Below are 17,963 nucleotides of genomic sequence, written 5' to 3' on the forward strand. Positions count from 1 at the left end.
ATGATGCATCATCTCTTTTTTTGTTTTTTTATAATTTGGGTTTTTATCAATTCTCCAAACCCTAAGCCAGAATGCTAGATCCATTGGACTTTATTTATTTTGTCACTGCCTGCAATGTTGCTCGTCACTTTTTTCAACCTCAGAAAGAAATTAATTTCACCATGAATGTAACCCTAGCTCCCTCTGTGCAGGGGCCCAGACCAATTACTGAGATTTTCTAGTGAAGTGATAAAAATGCTCTATCACTGGCTACCAATTTGAGAAGTCTACCTCCTCCGTTTGTGTGCTTCCCTTTGAATTATTCTTGTTTCTCTTGCTTGATTTGAAGAATGTAGGGCCTGCATCATTGGCAAATGATGTTTATAGTCAGAAGTCTCACACATTTTAAGTTTAGTCAGTGTTGATTTCAGATATTGAATTTAGTATTGGGTAGCAACTTACAGTTATTTATATTTTGGTTAAATAGAACATTCATTTACACGATGAGATGTATTATTTTGTCTATAGATTGGTACAGATATCCAATTGTTAAATTTAATTTGTAACCAAAGTTGTTTTTTCCAACTAACAATCCAATATATATCCCAAAGTATTCGACATTTCTCACAAGTTGAGATCCTGGAACCAGAGAATCTTTGCCATTTTTATGCAAACTATTTGTGATAATAAGAACATCAAAAATCATAACTGATATTTTCTTTTCTAAGTTTACCCTCTAATTTTTTGTCATCTCTGCCTTCTTTTCAGACACTGACTCAGTTGGAGTACTGCAATGACCAGCAAGCGTCATAGCCATGCAGAGAGCGCTCACTCCACAGAAAAGAGGCCATCCACTGCATCCCCCAAGCTCCATGTCCAGCGATCGCTGTCGAAGGAGAACATCACTATCCACTTCTCAGCTCTTGGGAAGGAGGAAGAAGAGGAGGAAGAAGAGTTGTACATTACCTCCGTCTCAGCTACCTCAGCCATTCAGAATGACTCAAACATTGTGACAGCTTTAGAAGCAAGCGAGGAGATGTTTGAAGGGGTAACACCGGACTCCAGACTTTCTCTAGTTTCTAGAAAACACACGGACAGTTCACCCACAGACACGCCATCATTGGGTGTTGCTGAGAAAAAAGGCTCAACTTCTTCCTCTTCTCCTTCTAAATCTTCAAGCTTTCCCTCCAGTGACAAACCGTTTCTCAGTTTGGTGAAGTCTCTCTCCTCTGACATGGAGACTCGTGAGGGGATCCCCTCTGTCGCTGCTCCCACGGTTAGGCATAGGCACCTAATGAAGAACTTTGTCAAATCTTTATCTTCAGATACATCCCAGGACACATCCTCCTCCTCCTCCACCTCCACCTCCATGCCCTACCGTCTTCCAGAATCCCGCCTCAACCTGCAACTTTTCAAGCAATTCACACAGTCGCGGTCCGGTGGCACGTCATCAGCAAGTGATTCAAAAACAGCCCCTTCCTCTCCGTTGACCTCACCAGATAACCGCAGCTTTTTCAAGGTCTCAGAAGTGGAGGCCAGGATTGAAGACACCAAGCGCCGTCTCTCTGAGGCCATCTCCGAACCACTCCAAATGCTGAGTAAGATCATTGATGAGAGGAGCAGCAGTCTGTCTAGTAGCAGCCTATACCGGCCCAAGGCCCTTTCCGCCAGTGCCACAGAGCTCTCCAACATAAGTTCTGTCAATGGTCAACCGGAGAGCAACAACAATTACTGCATCAAGGAGGAAGAAGGAGGTGACTGGGAGGCAGAGAGCCCCAACAGCCATGCTCCAGCTGAACTGCCTGATCCTCCCAGTGCTGACACCGAGTGTCCCAACAAATCCTCTTCACTGTCCATGTCATTGGACAAATGCTCCATGTCTGCTCTTGCCAAACAAGAGGATGAGGACTTTTGCATTCTTTACAACAAAGACTTTGACATTTGCACAGAGACAGATGGTGAGGGTGATAGAACTCTTGATTCTGGAACCGGGAGCCCAACTAAAGTGCCACTAAGTGGAAGTACTGAACCATGCAGTGAAGATGAATCACAAAGCATTGAGCCGGCACCGAGTGTTCCACACTACACTCTCATCATCCTTACTCTTATGGTCTATGGGTGTTTTGTGTTACCGCTTCCCACTTACGTCGGAGGAGTTCTGCTTGGGATCGCTCTGGGGTTCCTTTTAGCCATTGGTGTGGTCTGGTTGACAGGACCAAAACCTTCCGACAGAAGCTTTAGACATTCCAGATTTCATGGGAAGTTCTGGAATCTGAACAAGTTGGACATTAAGGAACCAGAAATCTATAAGGTCAGTCAATATTTCAAATGTCCAAATTTCTAGCTGATGAATGTGTTTCTTTCAAATGAAAAACCCATTTTTATGTCTTCCCAAGATGATCTTTCTCTCTTGTCTAGAAATGTAAATTTTATGCTTGAAAAGAAATTTAGAAATACTGCATGACACAAAAGAGGGCCTGAGTGTGGGATATATCACTTTCAATGCAAATGTTATCTTTATAAATAAATAAATCCGGGCACTATAATGTAATTCAATAGTTATGGTTTCCTGTGAATAAAAGCTGCACAGTGAAGTGACAAAGCAGAAAATAAACTGGATGTGGGCTTATTTTAGAGAGTGGAACTTCAAAGCCTACCACATAAAGACTCTTTCTCAACAGTATGAAGTTTCGACAGACAGGTCACCTTTTATAGAAAGATTAAACATGTGTGACAACACACTGTTAATGGATATTCACACTGCCGTCTTTTTTTGGCACAGGTTTGGATTGTTAACTTCTCTTTGGTTGTAGTTGTTCAAAAAGCAATTCTCTGCGCAAATATTGAAACGTAGAGAGAATGCAATTGTTAAAGAGACTCATCTTTATGAAAAAAACATACAGTACCTTTTCAGATTTTAAAATGAAACTGTTTTGAGAGAATTACTGTGTTGCAACTCAATCCTAGTACGTGTAATCTACGTGATGTAAAAAGGAGATTTCTCCCCTCTAGGGCTGGATGAATGAAATCTCGAACTACGACCCCGAGACATACCATGCCACGCTGACACAGTCTGTGTTTGTCCGGTTGGAGGGCTCCATCATTCGTCTTTCCAAACCCAATCACAACATCGCACGCCGTGCAACACACAATGAACCAAAACCTGATGTCACCTATATCAGCCAGAAGATCTATGACCTCACAAACAGCAAAGTATGTGATCAGTAAATCATTTATTTTCTTTGGTTAACCTTTCTGCAGCATGGTTAAAAGTCATCTGTAGTTACTTGTTGAACTAATCAATGTACTGTATACCTATGTGAGCCTAGTCCAAGGTATGTTGAATGTGTTGTGTCTATTTTAACTTAGATAAGGACAAATGTTTACAGAATTGGATATAGTCCTAAAACTCTTTAAAGATTATTTGAAAAATGTTTGAACTTTGTTATTCTCATGTCTGTCTTCCATTATCTTTCAAGGTATACGTAGTGCCTCAGAGTCTGGCCAGGAAGCGTGTATGGAACAAAAAATACCCCATCTGCATAGAACTCAGCAAACAGGATGACTTCATGTCTAAGGCCGAGGGTGACAGGTGGGAGCCCAGTGAGAGCCCCAACATGAGGGACAGAGGAGAGGGCGCAGGAGGAGCACAGGATCGAAGGTCTTCATCCAGCAGAGACCTGACCCTCTACCTATTTGGAAGGACTGGGAGGGAGAAGGAGGAGTGGTTCCAGCGCTTTCTATCAGCGTCCAAGCTCAAGGCCGATTTGAAGAAAGCCACAAGCGTCGCAGTGTGCAAGAGCGGTGAGCAAAACTTGCATCATCTTTTTCTTGTTTCTCTCCCTAATCCCTGATTTGTGCCATTATAAGAAGTATTTAGAATATAAAGAATTTTAGTATTTTAATTATCTGTTAATATCCATGCAGTTTTAAATTAATATTGATGTTTTGTTTTCTCTGTTTGTTCTATTTTTTTTTTCTTCTAACTTGTGAGCTATGGGACGCTCCTGAATTTCCCCCAGGGGATGAGTAAAGTATTTATCTCTACATATATATATATATATATATATATATATATATATCAGGTCAACAAGACATTTGTCTCCTGCAGTTAAAGAGAAAATATAGGGGGAAACTGTTCGTCTTGTTTCATTTGTCCACTGCTTTGTCCTCTTTTCCCAAGTTTTAAACTGTCTTAAAAAAAACTTTGAAGGTTTTAATCATAAACTACAGTATACCACCAGCGTATTGACAAAATCCAACATTTTAAAATCATTTTTAAGAGCTGCTGTTGGTCAAAAAACGACTACACAATGTACAAATATACCACGTAGGGCCCTTTAAACATTTCTAATCAGTTAGCTAATAACTCAAGTGAGACGCAGGTTGAACTACCCAGTGAACTTTGAAGCATCTTCTGCATCCCTGTACCTTCTGGAAATCATGTTTTTGTAAAAACAATCCTTAAACCGGTTCGTGTTTGGACTTTGCTTCAGCTCCACATTGAAACTGTTCAAAAGTTTTACACCAATAATTGATATGGAAACACTGTGTTGTGTGTCGGCCAGAATTTTTAAATTTAGTTTTAGAATAGTTTAAGCCCAACTTCGATATCAAATGCACCCAAACTTGTGCAACTTTTCATTCTAATTTAAAAAAACTCAGCTGTTATTCTGTGCCCTTGATAAGTGCTTTACATGACTGCACTTTCATTTTCTTTGTTGCATTTTAGGGATTTTTAACTTATAACTACACTGCAATCTGTTCTTTCATTAAAATGTATGTATTTAATTAAATTCAATCTGTCTCAAGTTTGAGCAGTTTTGAATCCAAAAAATCATTCGGTGCAGTATTTAACTGCTGCAACTTGTTTTTGTAGCGCCCACGGTTCTGAACTCTCACAGTCGCAGCAGCAGCCGAGGCAGTTTGGATGAACTGGCATCTCAGCCAAAGTCAAAGGACTCCTCAGCCTCCTCATCCACAGCAGGCATTGCCAAAGCGAAGCCACTACTGGACTACAGTGTATATATGGCCTCCATGCTGCCAAACCAGGCAGCAGTGAGCCCTGCTGCTACCAGCCCTGATCCTCAGAGTCCTCAGAGCAGCCCGGGGTCTGATAAGAAGGTAACACATCTTCCATTTACACTTTGAACACCGTTAAAATTCTTCTCACTTCTGACCTACTTGTTATCTATTTGCAATTTAACCTAGTTGTGTTAGACTGCAAAGTCACTACAAACAATGACCTAGTGATGAAGATGATCCATCTTGAAATATAGAGGGGTAAAGGGTTGTATTTTAAGGGGGGTGAATTTTTCAGAACATTGAACTGCTATATGAAATTCTTTATCTTTTCCTGACTCATGTTGATATGAATTGCTGTGTCTTTAGCTTCAGAGCACCACTTCAGCTCCTGTGCAGCCCAGTGTGGAGGAGGAGGATGATAATGTTGCCTGGGTGAATGCGGCTCTCGGCCGGGTCTTCTGGGACTTCCTGAGCGAGCCCCACTGGGCTGAACTGGTCTCCAACAAGATTCAGATGAAACTCAGCAAGATACGGGTGAGTGAAAGAAGGCCGTTACAACCTTTTCACTGCAACAAATGTGGATTTAAACAGGCGGTAAAGAAGCAGGTCAGTGTATAGAGAAGTAATGCATGAATTTAGATCTGTGCGTCCTTTTTTCACCCCGGTCTATCAAAAATACTCATCACATTTTTTTTCTCATCAAATTTTTTCCACATTTATTATTTAACTTCATGTACTTGAATACTTTATGTACAGTGTGCTCAGATGAGTTGTATGCTTTTCTGTGTTTTCAGTTACCATATTTCATGAATGAGCTAACCCTGACAGAACTGGACATGGGCTCAGCCACTCCCAGAATTCTCCGGGCGTCCAAACCCTCCATTGACTACCGAGGCAAGAGAAAAATCATGAAGACCAAAAAACACACACACACACACACACACACACACACACACACACACATACTCAGAGAGATACTGGTGTGTCTGTCTACTTACACGATGTGATCGGTGCATTGAGGTATATGTTTGCTATTCTGGGAAGTTCTGATTAATTGTACAATATTTATTTCTGCACAGAACTCATTTAGATGATCATTGTTTGAACGCCTGCTGGTGAGTTAGTTACATATTAGAGATAATGAAACCAAACACATGGTAAGGCTAGTTTGTTTTCATTGATGTGTTTCATGGAGTTTACTCAGAGTTAAGAAGTCACAGTGTTAGAATTCCCCCAGAAAATTGTGTTTTTGAGGTGATGAACTTGCCCCCTGCCCATCCCCCTCACTGCATTTGTGAGGTAGCAGTTAGCACATGTGCTTGTATTCCATCACATGGAAATACACTACAACAAATAATTAGCTTCTGTGTTCAATTCTAATGTGTAGCCGATGTGTTGATTCTGAACACATTTTAATTATTCTCCCAACAAAGCAGAGAGATTTTCAGAGAGATTTTCTAAGCTGCTGTTAAAAGTCTTTATTGGAAAGGCTAAACATTTAGCCATTTAGAAAGTAACTAGGTCATTAAAGGAAGTAACATTTTCACACACGCAACACCTAAGTATTCAACTTCCATGCACAACATTTAGATTGGCATTGATTTCCAAGCCAGTATTTAAACACTCAGTGTACACCCCAGATGAGATGGACAGGAGAGTTGTTCAATCCCCTGATTGACAAGACATTGGCTTGTTTGGTGTAGTGCTTTGGATAGATGCAGCAATACATCTTTGCAGAGGCTTAACTTATATATCTTATGTCTGTTTTTTTTTAATGTGACAGCAATATTTTGAATTGAATTATACTAAAATAAAACAAGGAAAAATAGAAATCAATGAGGAAGTAGAAGGCAGAAGAAAGTTTTCCTTCACTCGCCTAGTCACATTATTCTAATTCTTATTATGAAAGGGGGCGGGGTCAGTTCATGGAGGTTTAAGGTTCACTTGTTATCTCGTAACGGCTTGGCTGGAACCTCCAGTATACGGAGTAAACAAAACAAAGCTTCTTAAAAAGCAAGAGTCATGCCACATTTCACAATTTGTATCCCTCAGTGGAAAAACTGCTTGAATAATCTGAGGTTTAAAAAAAAAGGTGAAAAACAGAGATAACTTTATTTGATCGAGCCGAGCAGAGAGCAAATACATTTATCAGATTTAAAAAAAAAGACTTATCTAACATAAATATATTGTTTTGAGTGTACATTTCACATTCTGCATTGTAACAGTTGTTGACCGTTGCTTTCTCGGTCTCTGAGATTTTATTTTTAGTTACCTAAATTACTTTTCATAACAAGAATTAGAGCATTGTCAAAATCTTTCCAAAATACAAGTTATTGTTTTCTATTTCACAATCTTGCAGCACTACAAGGAGTATAAACTCTCAAATTGGGACAATACTTTTGCAATCTTCTGACATGGGCAGAAGTGGCCTTTTGTCTAAAGACTGGTAACGCCGCCTTTTATTTTTTCTAATCTTCTTGTTGTGATTAATAAAATCGTGTTACTACAGCAATGTCTGAATGCAAAAACATGCTTTTATTCTTAAAAAAAAGCAGCAGCTGTATTCATCCAATGAAAACCATTCTGTGCAGGCTGAAGTGCTTACACATATAACCGTCAGAGCAGACATCACAAACAAGTAATGAAAGTGCAGAGAGTAATAAAAGGCAGAGTGTTATGTCATCGTCCTGTTAGGATTCATCTCTAGTGGTGTCACATCTTAAATCCCACTGTTCGGATTGGATCACAGATTTTGATCACGGATAGGATTGTTTTTTTTTTGGATCGTGTTATAAAAGGTGTGTGCTTTAAAAATATGAATCAAACTCCTCTATTGGAGGAAAGTTGTACTGAAGCTCTTTGAAAACAATGCTCTCAATATGATTTTTTTTAAATGCAATTTCAGAGGTATAACCAAATTTGATTGGTTAGTGAGCTCTAAGCTGAGTACAATACAATCTAGCCCTAAGCACTTTAGCAGGTCTTATTGTTATCTGTGGAGGCTTAGCTATGTGAGGTCTCAGCTTTGTGATGGACTGTACATTTGCTTGGAGCAAGAAAAAACTGATATTTTGCCTAAAATAACAGCTGAACTTTGAAGCAAACTGTGTTCTATTTTTTGATCAGTGGGAGCTGTGTTTGTCATTTGAAGGAGTCACTCGATGGTCATTCAGCTCTGAGTCAGCACTGAGCTTTCAATCCCTTCATGCAATATTTTTTTTCCTCTTCTCTCTCTTTATCCTGCGACAGATCTGTCTCATCATCTGTTTCACATGTCTCTGACTGTCCTCCCTGTTTTCTCTCTTTCCCTTTTCATTTCATCTTCCTCTTTGTGTCCTGACTCACTCTTTAGTCTCACTGCCCCCCCCCCCCCTCCTGTGCTGTGAGTCACTGGCTTTTTTATCCCAGCAGCACTCACATTACCCTATAATCAGAGCAGGAATTGATTGCATCTCCGACTGAGATGCCATTTGTTGGAGCTGTTCCAGGCAAAACACACTTCAACAGCCACTTTAAAGGAACCCTGTGTACTAAAGCTACCCTAATGTTGATGTTGCTGAGAGGTCATCAGCTTCTGATTGCCGCCCTCTACACAGAAACAGCTGTATGTTGAGATGCAAATGTTGAGATTTATTTCAAACAGATTACAGGGAATTGATCTACATCACGTATAGCGTAGCGTCAAACTAAAACAAGTAGGTGTCTAATTTTAGACAACATTTTATAGAAGGTAAAGAAAGTGGGAAAGAGGTATATGCTCTGAAATCCTGTTATTCCTATTTTATGTTGTGTATTTCCATCATAACTAGACTTGATCATTGAAAACTTTCTGGTCAGTTTGGTTAATTTTTTTTAAAATTCCACTAGTATTACAATGGTTGTATCTTCCAAGCGTCTCAGGTTCTGCCTTTGCCTCGTCTCACCCTGCTTCCTTTCCTGGAATAAACATTCTGAGTGCATTGGATCGATGAACCTCTCCAGCTGTGTGTGTCTGTGTGCGGATCTCTACATGGCATGGGCACTTGTACTTTTGATGTAGTGCCCATTGCTAATTGCATAACAGTGGTAACCCTGTATTTCTTTGATGGATGCACAACCCTAACTCCTGCAGTGTGCTTCTACCCTATTTAAGGAAGCACTACACCACTGCCCCCCCCCCCCCCAGCTTGCACCCAGGCTTTTCAATCCTTCCCTCCAACAAACCTAACCCATCTAGACACAGTCATTTTATCTACCACCTCACAATGGACAGGCAGGCAGGTGCAGCAAAGCCCACCACATTGGGCAGACTCAGCCAGTTGAACCTGTGTCTTTGTTCCATAGTCAAACTGAATTTTTGAACCCTCTGTTTTTATTTATTCTCCAAGTTATTCTCTGCTTTAACTTTAGCAGAACTCTGTTTCTCTCTGACTTTCTTTCACCCTGTGACACTCTTTGCATGATCTCATCATTTAGCACTACCAACTGGGGTTCAGGACTTAACAGAGCATTCAGTTTAAGGGACTTCTTCTAGTGCTGTTTGTTTTTAAACCACAGATGTTGGCACAATAGCAACAGTTTCTTGAAACTATTTTCTCATGGACCTTAAGAGAAACCTGGAGTCACCCGGTTCTGTACCCTATACTCCTCGGCCATGTGAACTGTTGTTAAGATATCTAAATAGTAGAAAAAACTTGTGTTACTGTGCACTTAATGATGCTCTATATGTTTGTACACATTGTCTAGACTTTGCATGGTATACATTCATGTTTCTTGATTTAAACCACGTTCCATACAATGTGCTTTGAATTCCTTCTTTTAACCTGTTTTTTTTTTTTTTTATCCTTTGTCCTTTGCTGCCTCCCAGTGGTGCAAGGGAGAAACACCATGGTAGTCATGTTTATTTTTGGGCTCTTTGTACGCAAGAGCATGTAATCCTGTGTTGAACAAAAAGAAGAAAAAAAAAGTGTGCATGTAAAGCCCGCCCAAAGTTTGTCAGGAGTTGGATTGAGGCTGTTGGGGGGTTTATGTAATCCAGATTATAGCAAGTTTTGGTAAAGCAGAGGACAAAGCAGGGAAAAAGAGAGCGAGCGAGATAGAGATGTGTACGCAGCCCCCCCCCCCCCCCCCCCCCGCTGATATCAAAAGGGGGCTAGGGGGGAGATTGTGTGCTCCCCAACTGTTTCCCCTCTGTTCAAAGGACCTTGTGATCTGCTCCTTCACAAACTCTTTTGCGGAGTATTTCTCGTCTTAGTGGATGGATCAAGAAAATCAAATCTGTTGGGGTCCCAACTTCTAGGATGCTTGGGGGGCAAGAGAATGGCGTCACAGAAAATTCAAGACAACAAGGGTAGAGCCTAAGAAGAAATGTGGAAACAAAGGAGTTAGACAGAGCGAGAGATTCAACATACAAGAGAAGGGAAGTGGCCTGAAGTGCATTGAACATGAGATAAACGGGATCTGTCACTAAAGTATCATCACTGATGAGTACAGCGTTTACTGTAAATCAGTCTCATTTCTGTGGACCTTCCCCCCTGCTGTAGTTTCACTTCTGTCATGTTCTCTCAGATAAACATTTCATGAAACTATTGTGCTTCCCTTCAGGTCTGTGGTTTGACCTGGAGCTCTCCTACAGCGGCTCCTTCCTGATGACCCTGGAAACCAAGATGAACCTCATCCGCCTGGGCAAGGAGGGAGAGAGTGTCCGCTTAGGAGAATTTGGCAAAGATGGGTAAGACAGTCAAAGTCTGTTAGATGACGGACACATTCTTAAAAGATAAATCAAGGTTCATTTTTTTCAATTGAATGATTTAAGGCCTTTTTTCTGCTCTACCTGTTTGATATATTAATCTGTACATTCTGTCTGGCTCACTCTTGTTTTCTATATCTTTGCTGTCTTCTCTACACTCTCTTCTCTCTTCACTGCTGTTTCCTCTCTGGTTGGATTCTGCCTTTAACACAACTGCTAAATGGGTGTATTCCTGCTCTCGGTGAGTGCTGCATGATTCTAAAACAAATAAATATACTGCTCATGTCTCGTTCTTTTATTTGTATGTCTACAGTCTTTTCTCATTTTATGAAACCACCTAACACTTTTTTATTTCTTAATGTATTTAATACCTTCATCAGTGTTTCTGTGTTTACAAATTTGATCCTCAACAAAGGAGGAGTAGATACAGGAGAGATGCACTCTGCCTCATCTATCATACTGCTTAGATTACAGAGAGTGAGTACAGTATAGATCTCTGGAGGCTCTTGCATAAGACATGACTTCCTTTCTGCCAGTTTCAACCAGGAAACAGGTTTAGTATGCAGTCGATGTGTCAGTTTAGCCCCGTTTCCACCAGGCGGTCTGGTTCAGTTCGGTTCAGTACGGTACCCATTTATTGGCATTTCCGCCGTCAAAAGTTGGGAATGGTACCAAACTAAAGGATCCGTACGGTCCAATTTTTTTGGTACCCTTATGTTGGGGTGCCAAGGGTACCGATCGGACCCTCAAGGGTCCCTTTTGTTTACTGTGTTCTTCTTCGTTGAACTTCATCAATAACGGGCTACGCTGTGTTGGGCTGTTATGATGTCACACTATTTTGGAGCTGACTATGGCAAAGTCAACAATGTGGACCTGTGGAAAAGAACAAGCCAAGACCCCATAGACTTACAAATCCGAAAGAGAAAGTGGAGTTGGATTGGCCACACCCTCAGAAAACCTGCCACAAACATCACCCGACAAGCCCTGAAATGGAACCCCCAGGGGAAAAGGAAAAGAGGTCGCCCCAGGAACAGCTGGAGAAGAAGTGTAGAGGCAGAAATGTCAGAGAGTGGACTCAACTGGGGAGTGCTTGAGCGAAAAGCCACAAACAGAGTGAAATGGAGGATATTCGTCAGCGGCCTATGCACCCAAGAGGAGCAAAAGGCTTAAGTCAAGTATGGCTATTTCAAATCTTGCTTACACTGCGCTTACCAAAATAAGGGTACGGTTGGCTGCGGAAACGCAAGCAAGATCAGGGTTTAACGTACCCAACTTTACCAAACTGTACTGAACCAAACCGGACCCGCTTGGTTTTTAAAACTATCTTAATAAATTCTTATTCATAAATGTAATGTTTCTAAAAATGTTTAACAAACGTGCATTTGAACTGCCCAAGTTATGCACCGATACCTCTCTTTGTTAGCTTTACTATAGAAATGTGGCACTAATTCTAAGTAAACACATAGGACCTTGTGAATGTCTTACTGCATACATTCAGATGTGTTTGGTGGTGTGTGTGTTTGTGTGTGTTCACAATCTTCTTTTCTTACATGTATATTTCTGTGTATCCAGATACAGGCCGAGGACTTACTGCCTAGCTGATAGTGATGAAGAGTCCTCCAGTGCTGGATCCTCAGATGAGGAAGACATGTCAGAGCTCTCAAATGACTCTGCAGGAGCAGAGGGGTGAGACAGACTTTCTGAACACTCTCAGTATAGTCTTGTCTAGAGAGGATGGAAAAGAGAGGAACAGATATAATTCAGATGTTTTTGTTGTTGTTGAATATAAAACATGAGACATCCAGAAATCACAGTACATACAAAAACCATCATCGAACTTTACAAAACCCAGCTGTTATGGGGGGGCTTTTATAAATGTTAAACTGAATGTAAATGTTTTTTTGTTTGAGTTGTATACTGACTGAATCATTTCAACTGTATGTTGAAATGATAAACAATATGCCAACAATATGTTGGCAGCTTTAGGGATTCATTTATGAATCATTTTCTTCTCTCGATGAAAAAAATCGATTTATTTTTACACACATCATTAACAGCTACTCTACATTTGTATCTTCCCTTCTGAAATAAAGATTTGTTGGAGGTCACAAACCCAGTAAAATCATGCGGTTCGTGGACAAGATCACCAAGTCCAAATACTTCCAGAAGGCCACAGAAACAGAGTTCATCAAGAAGAAAATGGAGGAAGTGTCTAACACACCTCTTCTTCTCACTGTGGAGCTGCAGGAACTCCAGGGAACACTAGCTGTCAACATCCCTCCTCCACCCACTGACAGGATTTGGTATGTTGTTTTTCTTCTTCTTCATTAACTTAGGAGTGCAAAGTGAATTTAAATGTCTGTCAGAGTGACAAAGAGTCATGTGGCAGCTCTTTCCCACAGATGGAGGACAATTGCCATCTGAGTTGAATGCATGATTCTTAGCTTGTTGTTAATTAGCCAAATTTCCTCCCATGACAGTTCATAGCTTTCAGTCACGTGACCGACGCAAAGCCTTGGAGGGCACCGTTGAACACACAGTGGAGCTGCAGCACCAGATTCATTTTCCATCTCTTCCAAAAACAATGCATGTTTGCATCCCCTGACAATCACAGAAAAGTAATGTTATTAAGATAAATCCATGTGTGACCCGTATACAGCACAAGGGACAAGATTTCACTTCAGTGGTTGTACTTGTAGTAAAGTGTTGAATCCTTCTCCTCACACTGCTGCAGGATTGTATTTAAATAATTGTCAATGTGTCTGGGTCAGTTATGCTGATCTTTGGGAATTAAAAGGCAAGAAATTCCTCATCAAACCATACGTGAGGTATAATTAGCTCATCATAGAACAATATTTGATGACAGTATGAGTCAAGTCATATTTATATTCATATTTGACCAAAGTGCTGTACAATACATGAAAAAAGAAAAAACAACTTGAGATCACAACGTCCACAGGAAATAAATATATATATATATATGTATACATATATACAAATAAAAAGAAAGAATATATAAAGAAAGCAACAAAGGAACCTGAAAGAAATGGTCTATTCAGGACCAGAGGACTCAAATGCTAAAATATAAAAGTATGTCTTGAGACGGGACTTAAAAGAGTCAACAGAGCGTGCAGATCTGATGGTAGGAGAATATTAGGAGAATATTAGGAGAAGTCTGTTCTTTTGTTCCCTCAACAGAGACAGTGAAGCTTCTAAAAATCATCAATCCACATTCTCCTCCTCTGGGATTTCTTTCACCGTTTCAATTCTGAAGAAGTACAACCCAGGTTTATCTCCTCGTCTCTGGGATTGCATCCAATTCAACGACAACTGTCTTTGATTAAAAAAATAAAACTGTTTCAAAAACACAGATGGTAACTAAGAGTGATAACTTCTCCGTAGCGTGCAGCAGTAGAAAGCCTTTCTCGCCTGCCAGGTGGAAAGTTGTGTGTGACGAGCTGTGAAAGCTATGAATAGTTAGAAGTTAATAAACAACATGCTTGCTGTATATTTAATGTAAAAGTATCTGTAGAAGGATGTAAGGATCTGTGTGTTTAGAGAAATTCATGTGCAAGTTTTATTTATTTTTAAATAAAGTATTACTGTGTACATTACATCACTGCCCGCTGCTGGCGGTGACTGCAATCTGTGGAACTACACTTTCTTCTTTTGTGAACACTAACATTGTTTGAATTGAAATCGTTGATCATCTTGACCTTTACTGTTGCAGGTATGGCTTCAGGACGCCCCCTCACCTAGAACTGAAGGCGCGACCTAAACTGGGCGAAAGAAAAGTCACTCTGGCTCATGTTACCGACTGGATAGAGAAAAAACTGGACCAGGAGTTCCAGGTATTGATAAGCACTGTTTGGGGGGTTTCAATTCTGGATTCAGAGACACGATGTCCAATCAGCAAAGTTGTCTTGTTTCTTCTTTTTTGTCAATTTGTGGACAAATGACCTTAGACAATGAAACAGAATAAACTTATTGAGAGAACACAAAATACTAAAGACAGAACTAAAAGTTCCACTGAAATGTTCTAAATGCTGGCATTACTGTGCTATCATAATCTCAAGGATGGGTTTTATATCCAGTAGAGTTTTCTTTAGGTGTGCTGCCATCATGGATGTATTTGGCTTACACTAGCAACTGTCATTTTAAACCAAAAAGGGACTGTTTAAGGTAATACATCACAATACAATAGCAAACAACAACACTGCAGTTTGATCAGTGCATCTCTCCTGTATCTACTCCTCCTTTGTTGAGGATTACCCCCCTCACTTTGCTGAAGTGTAACTGATTTTTTGCCATATTACGGAACCGGATTTGGTCATAAACAAATGCACAACAAATCAAATGTTTTCAAACTCAGGACTTAATGTGTCAATCATACATTGTCTTTACCATTCACCGTCACATTCTTTCTCTGTCCTTATAGAAAATCTTTGTAATGCCAAACATGGATGACATATGGCTGACTATCATGCATTCTGCTATGGACTCCCGCACAGCCGGCGGACCCTTAGTGGTCCCTGCAGTGGACCCTGAGCCTCCTCAGCCAGAGAAGGACAGTCCCAGCCAGCCATGAAGATTGTTTACAGTATTTAGTAGAGTTTAGAACTGGAGCCAAAGCCGACGGATCAGACACTACTTTAAAAAAAACACATTTGTGTTAGTGAGCGGGTCTCTCATCCACATTAAGGAGACCATACGAATATTAAAGGACAATGTAGAGCTGACCAAGGAAACACTAAAAAACAAACTGTTGCTTGCTGCTCTGTTTGAGTATTTATCTTGCCAGAGGAAAAGCTGATTTGGCTGTGAAGGATTTGTACAATCGTAAGGAACTATTGAATAGGGACAGATGAAGAAAGTCATGTGTGTCTCAATGTGGGATGCCTGAGTTATTAAGGGGAATATATATGTCATTAAATAATGTTGTATGGCCATGTTAATGTGAACCCATTCACCAGATACCTTACAGGCTGCAGATGAGCAGTTTGCTGAGGCTGGAGTGAAGAATGCCTCTTAAAATACAACAAAGTGTAGAGAACGGTTCAGAGTGAAGGATTATTTAGTGAAGAAGAGTAACACTTTAATTGTAGAAATGCATTAAATGTTATCAGATTTAAAAAATGATTCAAAGAAGCCACTTGATGTTAGGTTTATATGCTAGAAGAAACCTTGATCCTTAAAGTGTCATGATGTCAACGGTATTTGATCAGGTGTTAACAGTTAGCAGTATTCATTCATGCTGTGACCACACAATGAACACCCACCTTAATTTGCCAACACCCCCTTTTTTTTATTAATTATACCGATGATAACCTTATCCATGTCTACAAGGAAATAATTGCTGAGGAGCAGACATGTATTGTCTAGGAAAAGTGTCATTTTGGTATAAAATGTCTCCACTAAAGACAAAAACACAATAAGTGCAATGATAGAAACGCTGCATAGGCTTTAGTATGATCTTCGTATGGATGTAATATATAACTGAATGTCTGATGAGAAGTACGAGGCCTACAACATGTCTATTGAATGTATATTCGGATAGTTTTGGTTACTTGTAGTTGTATGACAACAATTTCCACCCAGTTACATTCTCACTGGTATGCAAATGATTGCACAAGTACAAGGTTTCTTTTGTTTGTGATTAACACTATCTGATCTTGCATACCTTTTTATATCCAAATGTGTCAACCAATTGTTTTGTTTATGGAGTTCCATGTGGTGTATTTTTTTGTACATCATTTCTACTTCATGGTGTTAATGTTTTCAGCAGATGTGACTTAAAATGACCAACTCTAATACATGACAGAGCTTTAAAGACTCCATGCTGTGTGTAAAACAATGAGGTTGAGGTACAACTGTATAGTAGAGCAACTTTTGCCAAGATTGTATAGTCTTAACTTCAGGTCCCTTTTCTAATAAGATCTTTTAATCTGTGGCATGTTTCTAACCAGACCCAAACTCCTTAATTAGACCTCTGGTGTCGGCTCTGTCTCTGCTCAAAGGTACACACCTCTAATTAATGTTACAAATGTGCTACAATGCCTTCATTTACATTGTTTACAGTAATTCTTACCTTGTTTAATTTTGTTGCTCTCTTAAGATACTAAAGCTCTGTACCACACAATAGATTTGTTTCTGTATGACTGTCTAAACCGTAATGCCTTGGTTGCTTTTTTTTTTTTGTTTATGAATGACTACATGAGATGGGTTATGGTTGTATTTTTGTCTACTGCTTTGGAATAAACAGAATTAAATGAGATTTTCGAGGATATATGAAGACATGCCATGATTTGTCTCTGTGAATTAATTATGACTTTCTACAATTATCAAGACATTTTAAAGCCAAATTCAGTGATTATGTGTTTTATGCTTTATTTATAGAGCAAAAATAAAACTGTCAATGAAAGCCTTTTTTGCATTTTGCTTTATTTTTGTTTTCAGTATGTGTTTTATGATGTATTTTCTCTGGACTGAAAAATTGTAGTTTTTTAAAGAACAAGAAATGGCAGCAGTAAGGGTAATAGACTAATGCTTTATAGGCCAACTTCATGGCCATTGCATTGATGTAGCCTAGTGTTAGTGTAAGCTGTCTCCAGTGATCACACAAGCATCACCTTTAATTGACTTATCTAAGTTCATCATTTTTTTTTTATATTGTAAACTAGCCTACATGTCGACAACATAAAGTAAATGTAATGTTGTAGGCTATATTTCAGTCATTACTTAAAAAAGCATACAGGTAGGGGATTTGTTAAGTTGATCACATACGAAGGATATGCCTACATTCCTACATTGAACCGGAAATGGTGTTTTTATGACCATAAAATTGTTAATAATTATATATAATAATAATTGTATAATGAATGCATTCGGTCTTTCTTTACAGTAAAGATGCTGCTGCATCATCATCATCAAATGCTTTTCGAGAACTTTACAGCTGCCGGTCACAACTTCCGGTCTGAGATAACAACGACTCATCGCTCCAACGGAAGTTTGCGGTTGCCTAGCAACGGTTGTTGCGGGGGATTGTGTGACAGTGGTAAGTAACAATAGCGCTTATTTTAATCACAATTGGATGGAATTATTTACCTTTTTACATACAGAAAAAAAACAGTATTTATTATTTCTGTTCCACACTAGTTACATCAGCCATCAAACAAAACGACTACTATTACTACTACTAAACGACTAAGTTAACGTAAGCGCTGGTGTTGGC

General features: G+C 39.6%; 1 protein-coding gene across 2 annotated transcripts in view; it reads left to right on the forward strand.

Moving 5' to 3' along the window:
• Positions 1-17,153, forward strand: part of LOC132981031 (testis-expressed protein 2-like) — a 36,250-nt gene extending 19,097 nt beyond the window's left edge. Inside the window, exons 3-13 of one of the 2 annotated variants that reach the window (XM_061047424.1) lie at positions 748-2,290; positions 2,992-3,192; positions 3,459-3,783; positions 4,859-5,103; positions 5,371-5,538; positions 5,799-5,898; positions 10,588-10,714; positions 12,311-12,418; positions 12,826-13,035; positions 14,463-14,583; positions 15,171-17,153. In XM_061047424.1, coding sequence (XP_060903407.1) covers positions 773-2,290; positions 2,992-3,192; positions 3,459-3,783; positions 4,859-5,103; positions 5,371-5,538; positions 5,799-5,898; positions 10,588-10,714; positions 12,311-12,418; positions 12,826-13,035; positions 14,463-14,583; positions 15,171-15,320 — 3,273 coding nt within the window. In that variant the 5' untranslated portion in view covers positions 748-772 and the 3' untranslated portion in view covers positions 15,321-17,153. Of the gene's footprint in view, positions 1-747; positions 2,291-2,991; positions 3,193-3,458; positions 3,784-4,858; positions 5,104-5,370; positions 5,539-5,798; positions 5,899-10,587; positions 10,715-12,304; positions 12,419-12,825; positions 13,036-14,462; positions 14,584-15,170 lie in introns of both variants that reach the window. The other variant, XM_061047422.1, reaches the window with a different exon arrangement.
• The last annotated feature ends 810 nt before the right edge of the window (positions 17,154-17,963 follow it).

Source organism: Labrus mixtus, chromosome 2 (genome assembly GCF_963584025.1).
Source record: "Labrus mixtus chromosome 2, fLabMix1.1, whole genome shotgun sequence".
Lineage (NCBI taxonomy): Eukaryota > Metazoa > Chordata > Actinopteri > Labriformes > Labridae > Labrus > Labrus mixtus.